This window comes from Diuraphis noxia, unplaced genomic scaffold, assembly GCF_037042655.1.
Source record: "Diuraphis noxia isolate RWA-SAM2 unplaced genomic scaffold, SU_Dnox_SAM2 contig0003, whole genome shotgun sequence".
Taxonomy (NCBI): domain Eukaryota; kingdom Metazoa; phylum Arthropoda; class Insecta; order Hemiptera; family Aphididae; genus Diuraphis; species Diuraphis noxia.
This window is the reverse complement of record NW_028301713.1, coordinates 16,940,946-16,956,141: the sequence shown is the minus strand read 5'-3', so window position 1 is coordinate 16,956,141 and position 15,196 is coordinate 16,940,946. Positions and strand designations below refer to the sequence as shown.

Below are 15,196 nucleotides of genomic sequence, written 5' to 3'. Positions count from 1 at the left end.
TTTCGTACAGTCAAAATAATGTGGACTTATATAATTATTAGGCATAGGCGCCAGGTTTTCAAAAAGCTATTGGGTGCTCTTACCAATGTAAAACAACAATGGCGCAAGCATTGGCGGGGAGGGAGTAATGGGTTGTACCCACCCCCATCTCCCAGAAAAAAAGTCCTGTACGTGCCACTGATGTCAAGTATTTGTGAGTAGCTTTTCCCCCTCACTCCGTTTACTAAATTTTCTACAAACTGGTAACAAAACATATTTACAATATAATATAAGACAATTTTTAATGAATACTGAGTATATTATAATGAAATAAAAGTTTTTAGTAACACATATTATAATATTATAAGCTTAAACAATTAAAATACAAATATTTTACATTACAATTCAAATGTGTTTTGACGAACTTTGGCTTTATTTATAAAAGTATTAGTGACTTTTTCAATATCCACATCTTCATTTCGATGGACATGAAGAATAGCTATATCATTGAGACGATTTTGTGTCATTGTTGATCTCAAAAATGTCTTCAACCTCCTTAATGCTGAGAAAGACCTTTCTGCAGTGCAGGATGATACTGGAATAATTAAAGCTGTTACATAATAATAAACAAAGCAATTTGTAGGAGCTTGGAAAATTCTGATAACATAACACACAAATTTTCAGATTTCATTAAATTTACGGCGTCTTGTAAACTTTTTATAGAGACTTCTCTAGATTTTGCAATATCTAAGAACATATCTCGATGTAATATCAATTTATCTCGGTTAAAATCACTTCCATAAAATTCAATGACATCGGTAATATATCTGTCTTTGCCGATTACAAATTGTTCTAATGAAAAAAGATAATAACGTATTTTGACGCTTCATAATTATTAGTTACTATTTAATTAAATCGTCGAATACACAGTAGGTACCTACACAGCAAGACCTTTGTCACTTTTACAAAATTGACGAGTTGACGAGGAACATAAAACAAAAAGATTTACGAGCTTACAACTTACGAATTTTTGTTATTGTGAAAATATCTTATGAAAATACCGGGAAAAATAATGATATCGTGGTGATAACGGTTTACCTATTTTAATTATATTGGGTGCTCCGCACCCAATGAATATTTTCAATGGGTGCTCGAGCACCCGAGCACCCATGTACTTGGCGCCTATGTTATTAGGTCTTTCTGTAATAAATAACTCCACTCCGCTTGATAACTTAATAATTATGCTTGGAGATATTAAGTCAGTATTAGTGCATCCTTTGTCACACGTTATTTTTTCGATTGTCGATGGTATATCACTTAATAGTTTCGTTGCAATGTGTAGTACATTACATTTTGCATCAATAATATATATGCTTGTGTCCCGGTGTCCACTGTATCCTCTTTAAAAATTGTAGACAATAATTATTTTAATCGCTCTTTATATGTTTCTTGACTTGTTCCTTTGGTGGCTAGTGATTTACAAAACATTAAAAGTTCATTTGTACTATTATTTACAAATTCTTGGTAGGTTCTATTATCGAGGAATGCCAAAGAAATAATAAGCATTACAATAGAGTCGAATGGACAAGTATTATATGCAATAAATCTGAAAAAATAGTTTTGTTATGTAGTACCTACTCAATAATTATTATTTAAATGTTTTAAATGTGATCAATGATTTTTTCTTAGTAATTTAATCGGTTAATGAACAAAAACAATAAATGCACTGGTATAAAAGAAATTAAAAATCGTTTAAATATGTTGTAGGTATCTGTTGTTTTTATTTATCAAAATATATATGTATTATATATATATATATATATATATATATATATACATTTATTAGTTTTGAACATCGGCAACTATGACAATTATAATTTTGTGGTGGTTACGATTACGGTTTGTTATATTTCTTGTTATAATGGTTATACTATAATATGTCATATACGAGAAAATAATATATTTCCATCATAAAGACATAAAATTAAATTTACTACCTATATAAGGTTTAATAGTCAAAGTTTGACTCATGTAGTCATGTCTTTTTTAAATTTATGTATTTAAAAATTTTTAATTGCTCCACTGGACTAATGACATTTAATAATTAAGTCATAGTAAATATTTTAGTAAAAATTAATTTTTTTTGATTTTTTAGAATTAAATAATAACGGGTCAAATAAATTAAATCTCGAAAAATGAAAGAAGTTTATATTTTCTAAATATGTAATGTTTTGTATTTCGTTATATGAATATCCAAATGATGGAAGAAGGTTCACTAAAATAGTTTATGTTAACATTTTACCTATTTCACAAAATTTAATACATACAATCGTAGATATTCAAAATACTTAAACATATACTTGCTTTTTAGTTCAATATGTAAATTTTATATTGAAATATTTAAATTCATATTATTTTTATTACAACTTTTAAAATAAGAAGAAAGACTAATTATAAATTCAAGATAAAAGACAATTCGACCAGTTATGATCTGTATCTCATATAAAATAATATATTAGAAACAAAATGTATAATAATATATACATTACGAAATATTTATAATTAGAATTTGGAATAAAATACTAGAATGAAAAAAAATATATAGTATTTTAGAATAAAAATACAAATACCTAACCTGTCTGGGTGCCACTGAACATACCTACTATTTTTTGTTCTTGTGAATTGTGCAATATTTATTAACAACATTGTTTTCACATATACACAGTATATTTGATAAATTAATCAAATTTGAATAATAATTAACCTAACTTACTTATAAATATAAAAATATAAAAATGAATTATATTTGTTTATAACAATTCCACTTTAAATTGAAAAAACTAATGAAAAAAATGTGCTAAACTAGTCAAAAATATGTGGAGCTATAAATAGATACGTGAAAAAATAATTTAAATAATCATCAGTATTAAGGTATTAAGGTATTAGCTCAACTCACAAATAACATTTTAAACGTAAAAAAAAGGTAAAACCTAGATATCAAAAAATTATGTTAATAAACCCAAAATAAAATAAGCAATTTTGAATATAACATAACATAAAAAAACTGGTCCTAAAACACAAGATAAAAATGGTAAAAATGGTAAAACTTTAAAGTTAAGAAGTTTAAAAATAAAAATACGTTGATAAACGCGAAAAAAGGTTAAAAATACAACAGCCATTTGGAAATTTTAAAGCAACATTGAAATGAAGTAACCAATTTAAAATTTGAAATAACGTTAAAAACACTAAACAAAGTTAAAAAATAAACATTAGAAACCGTAAAAAAATTTTAAAAAAAACAGTTAAAAGCCATAAGAACATACTCGCAGATTCAGAAAGTGAACTCGCATATTCTGAATTCGCAAAATATTTTTACTATTTATTATTTATCTAGAACGCAAACGTTTTTAATAATTTTACTATTTTTGAAATATATTACCTATATAATAAAATAAATATATATATTAAAATCTTAGTTAAGTCAATAGGAACTTCTATAATAATAAATTTAATTACATAATAGGTATTGAAAAAATTGTGTTTATTTTTGGAAATTTTCACTAGCCAGCCCTTGTCACAAAAATATTTAGTTGTTAAATAGTTGCAAATAGTTGCAAAATGTTGACACAGGTTCGGAGCGGATCGGGCAAAGTAGGGGGGCTAGCCCCCCGACACAAAAATGTTTGTAGCAGTTAAAGTATGGAGTTGAAAATTTCCGAAACTGTGTTGCAAATAGTTGCAAAATATTGGCACAGGTTCGGAGCGGATTGGGCAAAGTAGGGGGGCTAGGTGAAGTTGCTCCCCCCCCCCCAAAGTAAATCGTTGATTGCGGTGAAAGTATAAAGTTGCAAATTTCCAAATTTGTGTTGCAAATAGTTACAAATAAGTTACAAAATGTAGGCACAGGTTTGGAGCGGATTGGGCAAAAGTAGGGGGGCCAACTTCACGGACGTCAAAAAGTACGGTAGAACCATGACCGCGGTCAACGCGCGACGGGCGCGCTATGCTGGTGATAGCACTGTATCACCACACTGCTGTAGATAAACTATATAATAAGCTACTATCTATAACCGTGCTTGGAACACGATTATTTAACACGAAAAATTAAATTATCGTTTCTAAGTTCATATACCTACCAGCTTGCAAAATCACATTTCTGTAATCAATTCTGTTTAATGTTTCAAATAGAATTCTTTGCCGTTTCGCGCCTGATTGTGCGTTTGTCATTACTCATTGTATTGGCGTATGTCGCTACTCGATACTCGTTAGTGTTAGTGTATTGTGCATTAGCGTTGTTGGCTTTGGCTTATTGCGATTATTTTTGTAAGGATATAATATTTTATAATTTTGTTATTAAATTAAAATAGATTTAATAAATTATTTACTTATACAGTTGGTAATGTAAGTAAATAATTTGTGTACAATGAAGAGGACTAGAGCAATTGAACTCTGTTCAAAATCCTTCATATTCCTGTCCTACAGTTAGAGAAAGTGTAAGTAATTTATATCATATATTCATATTATAATATAATAATGCATTTTGTGGTAGATAATATCTAACAAATTATTAATTTTTAAATGTAATAAAATATTATTCATTATTAAAATTTAAGCTGAGTTAGATATCTAGTTCTAATGATTTGGTTGCTGAATAATAGCTGAGAACAAATCTTTAATAAAAAAGACTGACGATTTAAGTGGACTGTATAAGACTTTATTAAACACGAATAGCTGTAGGGTCGCTCGCTGTGCTCGGTACAAGTTTCGATACGCGACTGCTTATAACACAAATTATCACAAGTACAATATAAAGATAATAATATAATATGGCTGAGATAGCGAGCGGCTACAACTAATAAAGTAATAATAATAATAATATAATACCATTTGAGCGCTAACATACTCCCGGCATGAAAATATTAATTTTCAACATAAACAATAAAAAAAAAAAAAAATATAATAATTTTGATTTGAAATACTAATAATACAGCTGATATATCATAAGCGTATACTAAAAAGAAAAAAAAATATAGATATATATAAATCATAATAAATAATAATAATATAAATAATTTACGAATCTCATTTTTCAATAAATATAAACATAACGATAAGAATCATTTACAAATTTTAATGAACAAAAAATATTCGACCACCGCGTAAAATAATTTCGGTAAATAAGCAAAATGGTAATATTATAGAGATTGAAAAGGTGATCGATAACACGCATATACATTATGTAGATAAGGATAAAATAACATCGCATAAAAAGATATTCTGGGTTGACATGATATTTAATTTCTTATATTGTAGTAATATAGATTATAATATAAATAATTTTTATTCAATATTACCCTCAAAAGGAAGTGGACATAATGTCCGAACCGCCCTTTTAATCTTACGGCCTGCCGACACAACTTCTGCTGACCGAATGATTCCATCGGATCCTTGAAAAACGTGGTCGACTACTCCCAAATTCCACTATAAAGGAGGCAGATTGTCCTCCTTCACTAGAACTACTGTACCTACGTTCAGTTTCGGACCCTTCTTCTTAGACCATTTGGACCTTTCTTGAAGCTGGCATAAATACTCTCTACTCCAACAACGCCATAATTGTTGGGAGTATTGAGTAACTCTACGCCATCGTGTTAGTCGATTAATTGGTGTATCGGTTATGTTTTCTTCTGGCAACGCGGTGAGAGAGTCTCCTATAAGGAAGTGCCCGGGGGTGAGGGGGCTTGGATCGGAAGGATCAGTCGATAAGGTGGTTAAAGGACGTGAGTTCAAGCATGCTTCGGCGCGCGTTAATACAGTACATAATTCTTCGAATGTTAGGTGAGCTTCGCCTAATACCCTTCCTAACAGCGTTTTCATAGACTTGACCGCAGCCTCCCACAGTCCGCCGAAGTGTGGTGAACGAGGGGGAATGAATAGCCACTTTACACCAATATTCGTAAAATTCCGCTGTAGGTCTTCTTGCGATAGTTTCGATTGAAATAATTGATGTACTTCTTTTAATTTTCTATTAGCGCCTACAAAATTGGTCTCATTATCACTATACATAACAGCGCTTTTACCACGACGGTCGAAAAACCGGTTTAACGCGTTCAAAAATGCTTTCGTCATTAAATCGCTAACTGCCTCGATATGCACGGCCTTGGTTGCTAAACACACAAAAATACACGCGTATGTTTTGATAATCGGTGATTTACGCAACGCACTAGATTTAATTAAAAATGGACCAGCGAAGTCTATGCCGCATTTTAAAAATGCTCGTCCTGGTTGGACGCGGTCACCGGGCAAGTCACCCATAATAGGTTGAACAAAAATTGGTTTATTGCGGAAACATTTTACACATTTGTGAACCGTATTACGCGCTAAATTTCGACCGTTAATTGGCCAATATTTTAAACGAATAGTTGATAATAAAATCTGCGGACCACTGTGCATAAGAATTATATGCTGTTCACGAAATAACATTTTTGCAAACGTACAGTTCGCGGGTAATGCAATGGGGTGACGTTGAAAAATATCGATTGTTGCGGCGTTTTTCAATCTACCGCCAACGCGTATGACACCGTTACTGTCAATAAATGGTCTGAGGCGAAAAAGTTTACTATTGGTTGAAACTGCCTTGCTGTTTGTCAATTCCCGTAGTTCGTCAACAAAACCAATATTTTGTGTATTTTTTATCAATTTTAAAGTTGCCTTTTCCAATTCTTCTGGCATTAACGGACCTGTTAATTTAATATCATTATTCTTACACGTACGCACGTTATTTATAAACCTTAGACAATATGCGGTTACTCTTAAACACTAATTCAATGACTCATAATTATTTAATATAAAATCTTCATGATCAATGTCACACATAACGCTAATATTATTGTCTTTACTTTCCGGAATGTTTTCTAATTCATGATGAGCATCTGAGTATTTGGGCCAAGTAGATTCATCTTTCGTCAACCAGCTAGGGCCCGACCACCATAAATCTAAATGAATTAATTTAGACGGACAGCAACCTCTAGATATTACGTCAGCCGGGTTATCGCTTGTACTAATGTGACTCCAATGGCGCATTGTTGTTTTGTTTTGGATTTCAGCTACTCGATGGGCAACAAACGTTCTCCATTTCGTCGAAGATGAGGCAATCCATGCTAATACTATTTTGGAATCAGTCCAAAAATACTGTTGCCTAATTTTTAATTGTAATTCGGTATTAATTTATTCGCTAGGCGCGTTAACAACAGTGCCGCACAGAGTTCTAGTCGCGGTAATGACAGTGTTTTCAAAGGTGCTACCTTGGATTAAGCGCATATTAGATTAGTATGATGAATACCCGCATCATCCGTACACCTCAAATATAAACAACATCCATACGCCAATGTGCTAGCGTCCAAGAATCCATGGACCTCAATAAAACATTATTTTAAGTTGTTTGTAATTTTTCGTGATATTGACAACTTGTTTACGGCGGATAATTGTGTTCTATATTCAAACCATTGTTCTCGTATATCCGCCGGAACGGGTTCGTCCCAATCAATATTCTTACGCCATAACGATTGTAATATTATTTTCGCTCGAACTATCAATGGTCCGACTAAACCCGGGTCGAAAATCGCAGCTATATCGGATAGCATTTCACGTTTAGTAACAGGCATCCCCTCTACCTTCTTGCTTTCGCGCACATTATATTTTAATTTATCTGACGTAGCATCCCAAAATAACCCTAATATTTTCTTTAACGAATGATTGAGTTCGTACCTATTTGATATTTCTATGTTTTCGCCAGGTAGACTAGATGTTATCAAACTTGTATCGTTAGATGACCATTTTCGTAACGTTAGGCCGGCACTACTCATAACTGCGATCAAGCCGTCGCGTATTTTAATCACTTCCTCTTCTGTATCGGCTCCGGTCAGTAGGTCGTCCATATAAAAATCGCGGTTGATAATAGATGTGATGTATGGAAATTGTTCGCGTACCGTTTCGGCCAACACCTGTAAACAACCTGTCGCTAAATATGATGCGGGTACCGTACCGTATGTAACTGTGTTTAGACAATATATTTGTATGGGTTGATTAGGATCGGTACGCAATAATATCCTTTGATAATCGCGATGTTTATTGGTCATTAATATTTGCCGATACATCTTAACTATATCGGCCGTTAAGACATAGTTACGAGTCCGAAATCGCGAAATAATGTATAATACGAGTAACTCGTCTTGGATAACGGGGCCCTTGTTGTGGACTATAACGTTTATTTGTGTTTTGGTTCTCGAATAGGAGTAATTAGATTTAAATAAAATGTAACGCACCTTGTTTAAATCGCAAAATATACTTTTTTTATTACGATTCCGCGAGATGGTGCTGATTACATCGATCGTACGCGACTGACACAAAAGTCATACAATATAATATAGGTAATGTAATAATAATAATGTGCTATCGGAATCGGCCCGCATTGCGTCTTTATCAAGACTGAGCGAAACCAACACCAATTACGTCTTATAAATACAAAATAATAATAAAATAATATAATATAATATCATGCGTCAACACCGCCCGCCTTGAAATATTTTAATATTTAAACAATATATAATTCACACAAGAAAATATTCATAATATAAATGTAGATATAAAAAAAAATTAATATTAACAAATCGTATAAATATATATCTGAACTTGACTCATTAGTCATTACAATACATGAACGAGCTATATATATATATTTTTTTTTTATACAATAAATCTAATATCAAAAAAATATATGACTATGAATTATATTTAATTTCTCGATATATAAGTGTAAAAAATATTATTTTTTTTTAATATTTATGTTATATATAATATACATTTGTTTTTACGATATTACCTTAACCCAATGTTATCATCAAACGGAAGTGGACACAAATTTCGTACCGCCCGGTTATACTCGCCCGTCATCGTTTTCACCAACGCCGTGCGAATCACTCCGTCCTCTCCGTGGCGGACCGACAGTACCCGTCCTATCTTCCAATTTAGTGGCCTAAGATTCTCATCGCGCATCAAGACGATTGTCCCGATATCCAGGGTAGGGCCCCTCTCCACTGACCATTTTTTTCTTACTTGTAATTGATTTAAATATTCGTGGCTCCATCGTTTCCACAGAATTTGCGTGTATTGTCGAACACGACGCCACCGGTCTAACCGATTCGCCGGTATCGTACTTTCATCCCTTTCCGGTACGGCCATCAGAGATTCTCCAATTAGGAAATGGGCAGGAGTAAGATATGTTAGGCCGGAAGGATCCGACGACATTTCGGTTAAGGGACGGGAATTAAGGCATGCTTCTACCCGGGTTAGTATAGTATTTAATTCTTCATACGTTAAATGCGACTCGCTTAGCACTCTACCTATAAGATTTTTCATCGACTTCACTGAAGCCTCCCATAGACCCCCAAAATGCGGTTACCGCGGGGGAATGAATCGCCATTCTATACCATCATTAGCCGTTTGTTTTTGTATTTCACTATTCTGTTCTGTAGATTGAAATAAATTATAAATTTCTTTTAAATATCGATTCGCGCCCACGAAGTTCGTAGCGTTATCTGAGTAGATTACCGAGCTTTTACCTCTTCTATCAAAAAATCTATTTAAAGCGTTTAAAAATGCTTTTGTACTCAGGTCAATAACTAACTCTATGTGAACAGCTTTGGTAGCAAAACACACGAAAATACACACGTAACCTTTTGTCAATGATGCTCTCTTTTTTAAACTGTCTTTAATTAGTAACGGTCCCGCGAAATCGATACCACTTATTTTAAAAGGACGTGATGGTTCTATACGTTCACGCGGTAAATCGCCCATTATGGGTTCAACGAACGCCGGCTTTTGCTTGAAACATGTAATACATTTATGAACTGTTGCTCGGGCAATATTTCGTGCTTTAGTAGGCCAATAGTACAATCGCACTAATGCTAATATCGCCAATGGGCCTCCGTGCATACACCTTATGTGTTCACGCTGAAATAACAATTTCGTGTAAATACTGTCACCTGGTATAATAATAGGCTGTCGTTGGAATACATCTATCGTACCTGCATTTTTTAATCGACCTCCAACTCTCAATATGCCTTTATCGTCTACAAACGGCCGCAACAGAACTATTTTACTTTTTGTTATCTTCTTTTTATTTTTTAAATTTTCTATTTCCAATTTAAAAAATTTATTTTGTACATTTTTAATTAGACCAATATTTGCGCGTTCTAAGTCTTCCGCTCTCAGTGGTCCGACTGATGCACCAGATTTTTTCACTAAAAAATCTCTGAATCGTAACCAATATGCCGCAATACGTAATATTTTATTTAATGACGAATATCGTTCGAATAATATAAATTCGTCAGTCACCACAAGAGCTATATTTCGTATTGTTTTTGCTTCTGGTAGCTTTTCTATGTTATCATTTTGACTGGCTTTTTCTGTTACCGGCCAGTCTTCGATGTTGTTTTTTAGCCATTCCGGGCCGTTCCACCATAAATTCATACCTGATATTTGCTCCGCGTCGCATCCGCGCGATATTATATCGGCCGGGTTCTCCGATGACTTAACATATGCCCAATCTGTTATGTTGGACAGGTCCTGGATCTCCCCAATACGGTGTGCCACAAATGTCTTCCATTTTGGTCGACGGAGACGCTATCCATGATAGTACTATTTTCGAATATGACCAAAAATATTTTTTCGCGATATTTAATTTTAATTTCGGAACAATACGGCTAACTAAACGCGCTAATAGAAGTGCTGCACATAGTTCTAACCTCGGCAATGATATAACTTTAAGTGGGGCGACTTTTGATTTTGCACATATTAATTTGGCCGTGTGTTCTCCTTGTTCATTGGTACTACGCAAAAATATACACGCTCCGTAACATTTGATACTTGCGTCTGCGAATCCGTGTATTTGTATAATTGACAATTTTTGATTATTTCCGATGTTACGTGGTATAGTTAGCTTGTTTAACATCGATAAACCTTTTCTATATTTGACCCATTCTATACGTATGTTATCTGGTAACGGATCGTCCCAACTAATACGAATTTGCCATAAGCTCTGTATTATTAATTTTGCTTGTACTATAATCGGACCAACTAGTCCCATTGGGTCGAATATCGCGGCGGTCTCCGCTAAAATGTGTCTTTTACTTATTGTAGTATTTTCGTCATATTCTTTTACCTTGTATTGTAATACGTCACCATTCGCATTCCAATACAGTCCGAGTATCTTCGTTATTGATTCTTCTTCAAACACACATCCATTCGCATTTTCTTTTTCTGACATACAACTAACTATACTTGGTTCATTTGATGACCACTTTCTTAAGGTCATACTCGCCTTTTTCATTATTAAAATTACTTCGTCGCGTAACTTGATCGTATCTTCTATTGTTTCCGCGCCACTTAGGAAATCGTCCATATAAAAATCGTTTCTAATTGCATCACAAGCTTTTACATATGACGCTTCTTGTTCAGATATTTTTTTTAAACATGCTGTTGCCAAAAATGATGCCGGTACTGTTCCATAAGTAAGTGTTGTTAAACGATAAATTTGTATTGGAAGTGCGGGGTCCGCGCGCCATAAAATTCGTTGTTTCTCGCTATCTTGCTTCGTCACTAATACTTGGCGGTACATTTTTTGTATATCGGCCGTTAATACAAATTTATGCGTCCTAAATCTTGATATTATATATAACAGTTCGTCCTGTATAACCAGACCTTTCAATAGTGTATCGTTTAAACTATATCCGGATTCTGTTTTACAGGACTCGTCAAATACAACTCTTAACTTTGTTGTTTTACTGTTCTCATTTTTTACCGCATGGTGCGGCAAATAACACGTTTCCCCTAACTTTTCTTGATTTTTTACGCGCTCCATATGACCTAATGTTTCATATTCGCTCATAAACGTAATATAATCTTTTTTTAATTTTACGTCATTTTGCAATCGCCGTTCTAATGCTAAAAATCGACGTTTCGCGATTTCGTATGACGGTCCAATTTTTATATTCGCATCGTTTTTTAACGGTAAATGTACGATAAACCTACCGTTTTCATTTCGATTTACCGTACTTTCGAAGTGATCGACACATTTTTTTTCTTCCGTAGTATAGGGCACTGCAGGTTCAAACTCTTCTGTACGCCAAAATTTTGATACCATAATTTCCAAATTAGTACCTTCGTTTTCGTCTAGTAACGTGGTATGACATTTTATATTATTAGGTTTGTTATTCGTATGTTTTGATGTCACTAGACCGGAAACAATCCAGCCCAATTGAGTTTCTTGAAATATTGGTCCATTTATTGTCGGTTTAATTTTTTTTATACACAATATTTCGAAAAAATGACACGCGCCTAACAATAAATCAATTTTTTTTGGAACTTTAAATGAAGTATCCGCTAGTTCTATATTCGAGGGTACTATGCATTCACCTCCGATATTTTCTGATGGTAATATATTTGTAATTTGAGGTACCACTAAACAGGAACACGTTAAACTATAATTATTAATGCGTGACCGAATCTTCACTACAACAGCCGCCTTCACGTTTTGACTTTTGCCTCCAATACCTAATACGGTATGTTGTACGCGCGTCTTTTTTAATTTTAATATTTGTACCATACTTTCGGTTATAAAATTGCACTGCGAACCTGAGTCTAACAATACCCGTCCGATTTGCGGTTCACCACTCTCATTTTGAACTTGCACCTCCGCTGTTGACAATAATACCTGGTCGCCCGAGTTAGCCGCTACGTGTACACTAACCGCTGTTGTCGCTTCTGGATCTTCGGACGTTTTTTCGGCTTCCGACTTTCTTGACTCTGAACTATTACTTAAATGTAGCATGGTGTTATGAGGTTTTGAACAAGCAAAACAATTTTTACCGTTACATTTTTTCGGTACGTGTTGTCGTAAACACAATTTACATAATTTCATCTCGGCAACTCTTTTTATTCTTTCTGTAACCGGTAACGCGATAAATATAGGACATTTGTAAATGGTATGTGGCGCTTGACAAATATAACAACCTTTATTATTTCCTATAACTAGTGACAACGACCTTTCATTAATTTGTTTATTATGATTATTAAATTTATATGCACCTTGTCGAATGTTTATATTTTTGCACGCCTCGATTGCTTCTAATATTTTAAATCGCGCTTCTAAAAATTCAATTATTATTTCGACCGGTGCTACTTCTTCTTTAGGTGCATTTGTCTCCCACTCACGTCTACTATTTTTATCTAATTTTGTTACTATTAAATGCACTAGTAAAGGCCCCCAATTATTAGGTTTGTGACCTAGCGTTTCTAGTGCGCTCATATGACCAGTTAATGCATCCGTAAACTGTCGCAATTTTGCCGACGATTCACCTGTGACCGGTTCTAATTCAAACATTGACTTTACATGTGCTTGTACTAACACCTTTTTATTACTATATCTTTTATTTAATTTATTCCATGCTATTTCATAATTATTTGATGTAGTCTCTACACATCGAATACAATTCTGCGCGTCACCTGTGACCGCGGAACGTAAATAAAAAAACTTTTCAACTAGAGATAAATCCGCGTTGTTATGAATTAATGACGTAAATATATCGTGAAATGTTGCCCACTCGTTATATTCACCAGAAAACGTCGGCACATTTAACGCCGATAATCTTATCGGCGGACGTGAGATTTTTTGACTATAATTTTTAATCTCGTTCGTCGTTTCTATTGATCGGTAATTTCCTTCGCCCGTAACGTCTTCATCAATACCACGGGATGGCTGCGCCTCTTTTTCTACGACCACTGGTTCCGTTAATTTTTTGGCTATTCCTACCGCCTTAAAAAATATTTCTTCGAACTTTTCTCGATATTTATCTTGTTCGTTCATCTCTACGTCGTCCGTCTCTTCTATTTCAGCTTGGATTCGCTCATATTCGGTCCAGATTTCCTCTATTTTTTCTCTTCTTACATGTATCTCATTTACGTCTACATCTTCTTTCGTTACAAAATTTAAAAATCTCGTTACGGACGCCTTCAGCTTTCCGCGGCACTTAATTAAATTTGATATTCCGCTCATTATTACTATTATACCTATTCTATTCGTATAATATTTCTTATTTCATACGATAATAATAATAACTTTTATAATATCAACTCAATGCCATCGCCAATTATAATTTTCATTGTCGACTATTACTTATCTTATATCTACCTTTCAGAACCCGCACTAATTGGTTTACGATGTAGAGAATATACGTTCACTATTTTCTGTCGCAAATAAAATACAGATAGTGCCGTGCTAATCGATTATATTGTCGCCTATACTATTTCCCCGGGTAAAGCCCAAATATAAGGAATTTTAACCACAAGAAAGTGTAAAAATGCAAGTATTTAGGAAATTGGAAATCTCTTACCTCGTGTATTATTTTTCTTTTTGACTTGACGACGGTGCACGCTCTTTACTCCAATCAGCCAACATCCAACTCCAATGTTCTAATAACTCGCTTCGTTATTAAAACGTTTTTTCACGTTTTGAGTTCGCATACACGTGGCTTCGCACTATTTAAGCCTTTTCACTTTAAATTACTCTAAATTACTCACTATCCGGTTCGAAGGACCATGTTGTGGACTGTAACGTTTATTTGTGTTTTGGTTCTCGAATAGGAGTAATTAGATTTAAATAAAATGTAACGCACCTTGTTTAAATCGCAAAATATACTTTTTTTATTACGATTCCGCGAGACGGTGCTGATTACATCGATCGTACGCGACTGACACAAAAGTCATACAATATAATATAGGTAATGTAATAATAATAATGTGCTATCGGAATCGGCCCGCATTGCGTCTTTATCAAGACTGAGCGAAACCAACACCAATTACGTCTTATAAATACAAAATAATAATAAAATAATATAATATAATATCATGCGTCAATAGCCCTTTAACAACACATCATTAAGACTAATACCATTTTTTGTTTTACAAGACGCGTCGAACACTACTCGCAGTTTTGTAAACGTGCTACAGTCCTTCCTTACGGCATGGTGCGGCAAATAGCATATTTGATCTGCGTTTTCGGATTGCTCATTATCATCCAATCTGCTCATATGTTTTAAGGTACGGTTTCCCTGCAACGTCTAGACGCGGCGTCAAGACGCGGCGTCTGACGCCGAAACCCTAG

At 33.9% G+C, this 15,196-nt stretch overlaps 4 protein-coding genes and 1 pseudogene across 4 annotated transcripts; all 5 read right to left on the bottom strand.

The window, feature by feature from the left end:
- Positions 1-5,319: 5,319 nt before the first annotated feature.
- LOC149056865 (uncharacterized) lies at positions 5,320-5,885 on the bottom strand (annotated as a pseudogene).
- A 910-nt stretch (positions 5,886-6,795) lies between these two features.
- LOC149056864 (uncharacterized) lies at positions 6,796-8,132 on the bottom strand. The gene is made up of 2 exons (XM_089223210.1): positions 7,480-8,132; positions 6,796-7,174 (listed from the first exon to the last, which is right to left on the bottom strand). The coding sequence occupies exons 1-2, from the start codon at positions 8,130-8,132 to the stop codon at positions 6,796-6,798; spliced, it is 1,032 nt and encodes a 343-aa protein (XP_089079336.1).
- Positions 8,133-8,843: 711 nt separating this feature from the next.
- On the bottom strand, positions 8,844-9,426 carry LOC149056863 (uncharacterized). The gene has a single exon (XM_089223322.1). It carries the CDS (start codon positions 9,391-9,393, stop codon positions 8,854-8,856), a length of 540 nt encoding a protein of 179 aa, XP_089079448.1. The 5' UTR covers positions 9,394-9,426; the 3' UTR covers positions 8,844-8,853.
- Positions 9,427-9,432: 6 nt separating this feature from the next.
- On the bottom strand, positions 9,433-10,506 carry LOC107170971 (uncharacterized). Its single transcript, XM_089223209.1, has 2 exons — positions 10,201-10,506; positions 9,433-10,149 (listed from the first exon to the last, which is right to left on the bottom strand). Exons 1-2 carry the CDS (start codon positions 10,504-10,506, stop codon positions 9,433-9,435), a joined length of 1,023 nt encoding a protein of 340 aa, XP_089079335.1.
- A 61-nt stretch (positions 10,507-10,567) lies between these two features.
- On the bottom strand, positions 10,568-15,122 carry LOC149056862 (uncharacterized). The gene is made up of 4 exons (XM_089223208.1): positions 15,054-15,122; positions 13,540-14,062; positions 13,249-13,404; positions 10,568-12,978 (listed from the first exon to the last, which is right to left on the bottom strand). The coding sequence occupies exons 1-4, from the start codon at positions 15,120-15,122 to the stop codon at positions 10,568-10,570; spliced, it is 3,159 nt and encodes a 1,052-aa protein (XP_089079334.1).
- Positions 15,123-15,196: the final 74 nt, after the last annotated feature.

Coding starts and splice junctions, on each gene's coding strand:
- LOC149056864 (XM_089223210.1), bottom strand. CDS start 8,132: ATGTATCGGCAAATATTAATGACCAATAAACATCGCGATTATCAAAGG. Junction 7,175..7,479: donor GCGGATATACGAGAACAATG/GTTTGAATATAG, acceptor ATTAAAAATTAG/GCAACAGTATTTTTGGACTG.
- LOC149056863 (XM_089223322.1), bottom strand. CDS start 9,393: ATGAAAAATCTTATAGGTAGAGTGCTAAGCGAGTCGCATTTAACGTAT.
- LOC107170971 (XM_089223209.1), bottom strand. CDS start 10,506: ATGAATTTATGGTGGAACGGCCCGGAATGGCTAAAAAACAACATCGAA. Junction 10,150..10,200: donor ATATTGGTCTAATTAAAAAT/GTACAAAATAAA, acceptor AAAAATAAAAAG/AAGATAACAAAAAGTAAAAT.
- LOC149056862 (XM_089223208.1), bottom strand. CDS start 15,122: ATGAGCAGATTGGATGATAATGAGCAATCCGAAAACGCAGATCAAATA. Junction 14,063..15,053: donor GCTATTTGCCGCACCATGCC/GTAAGGAAGGAC, acceptor AATTTAATTAAG/TGCCGCGGAAAGCTGAAGGC. Junction 13,405..13,539: donor TTTACGTTCCGCGGTCACAG/GTGACGCGCAGA, acceptor TGTTTGAATTAG/AACCGGTCACAGGTGAATCG.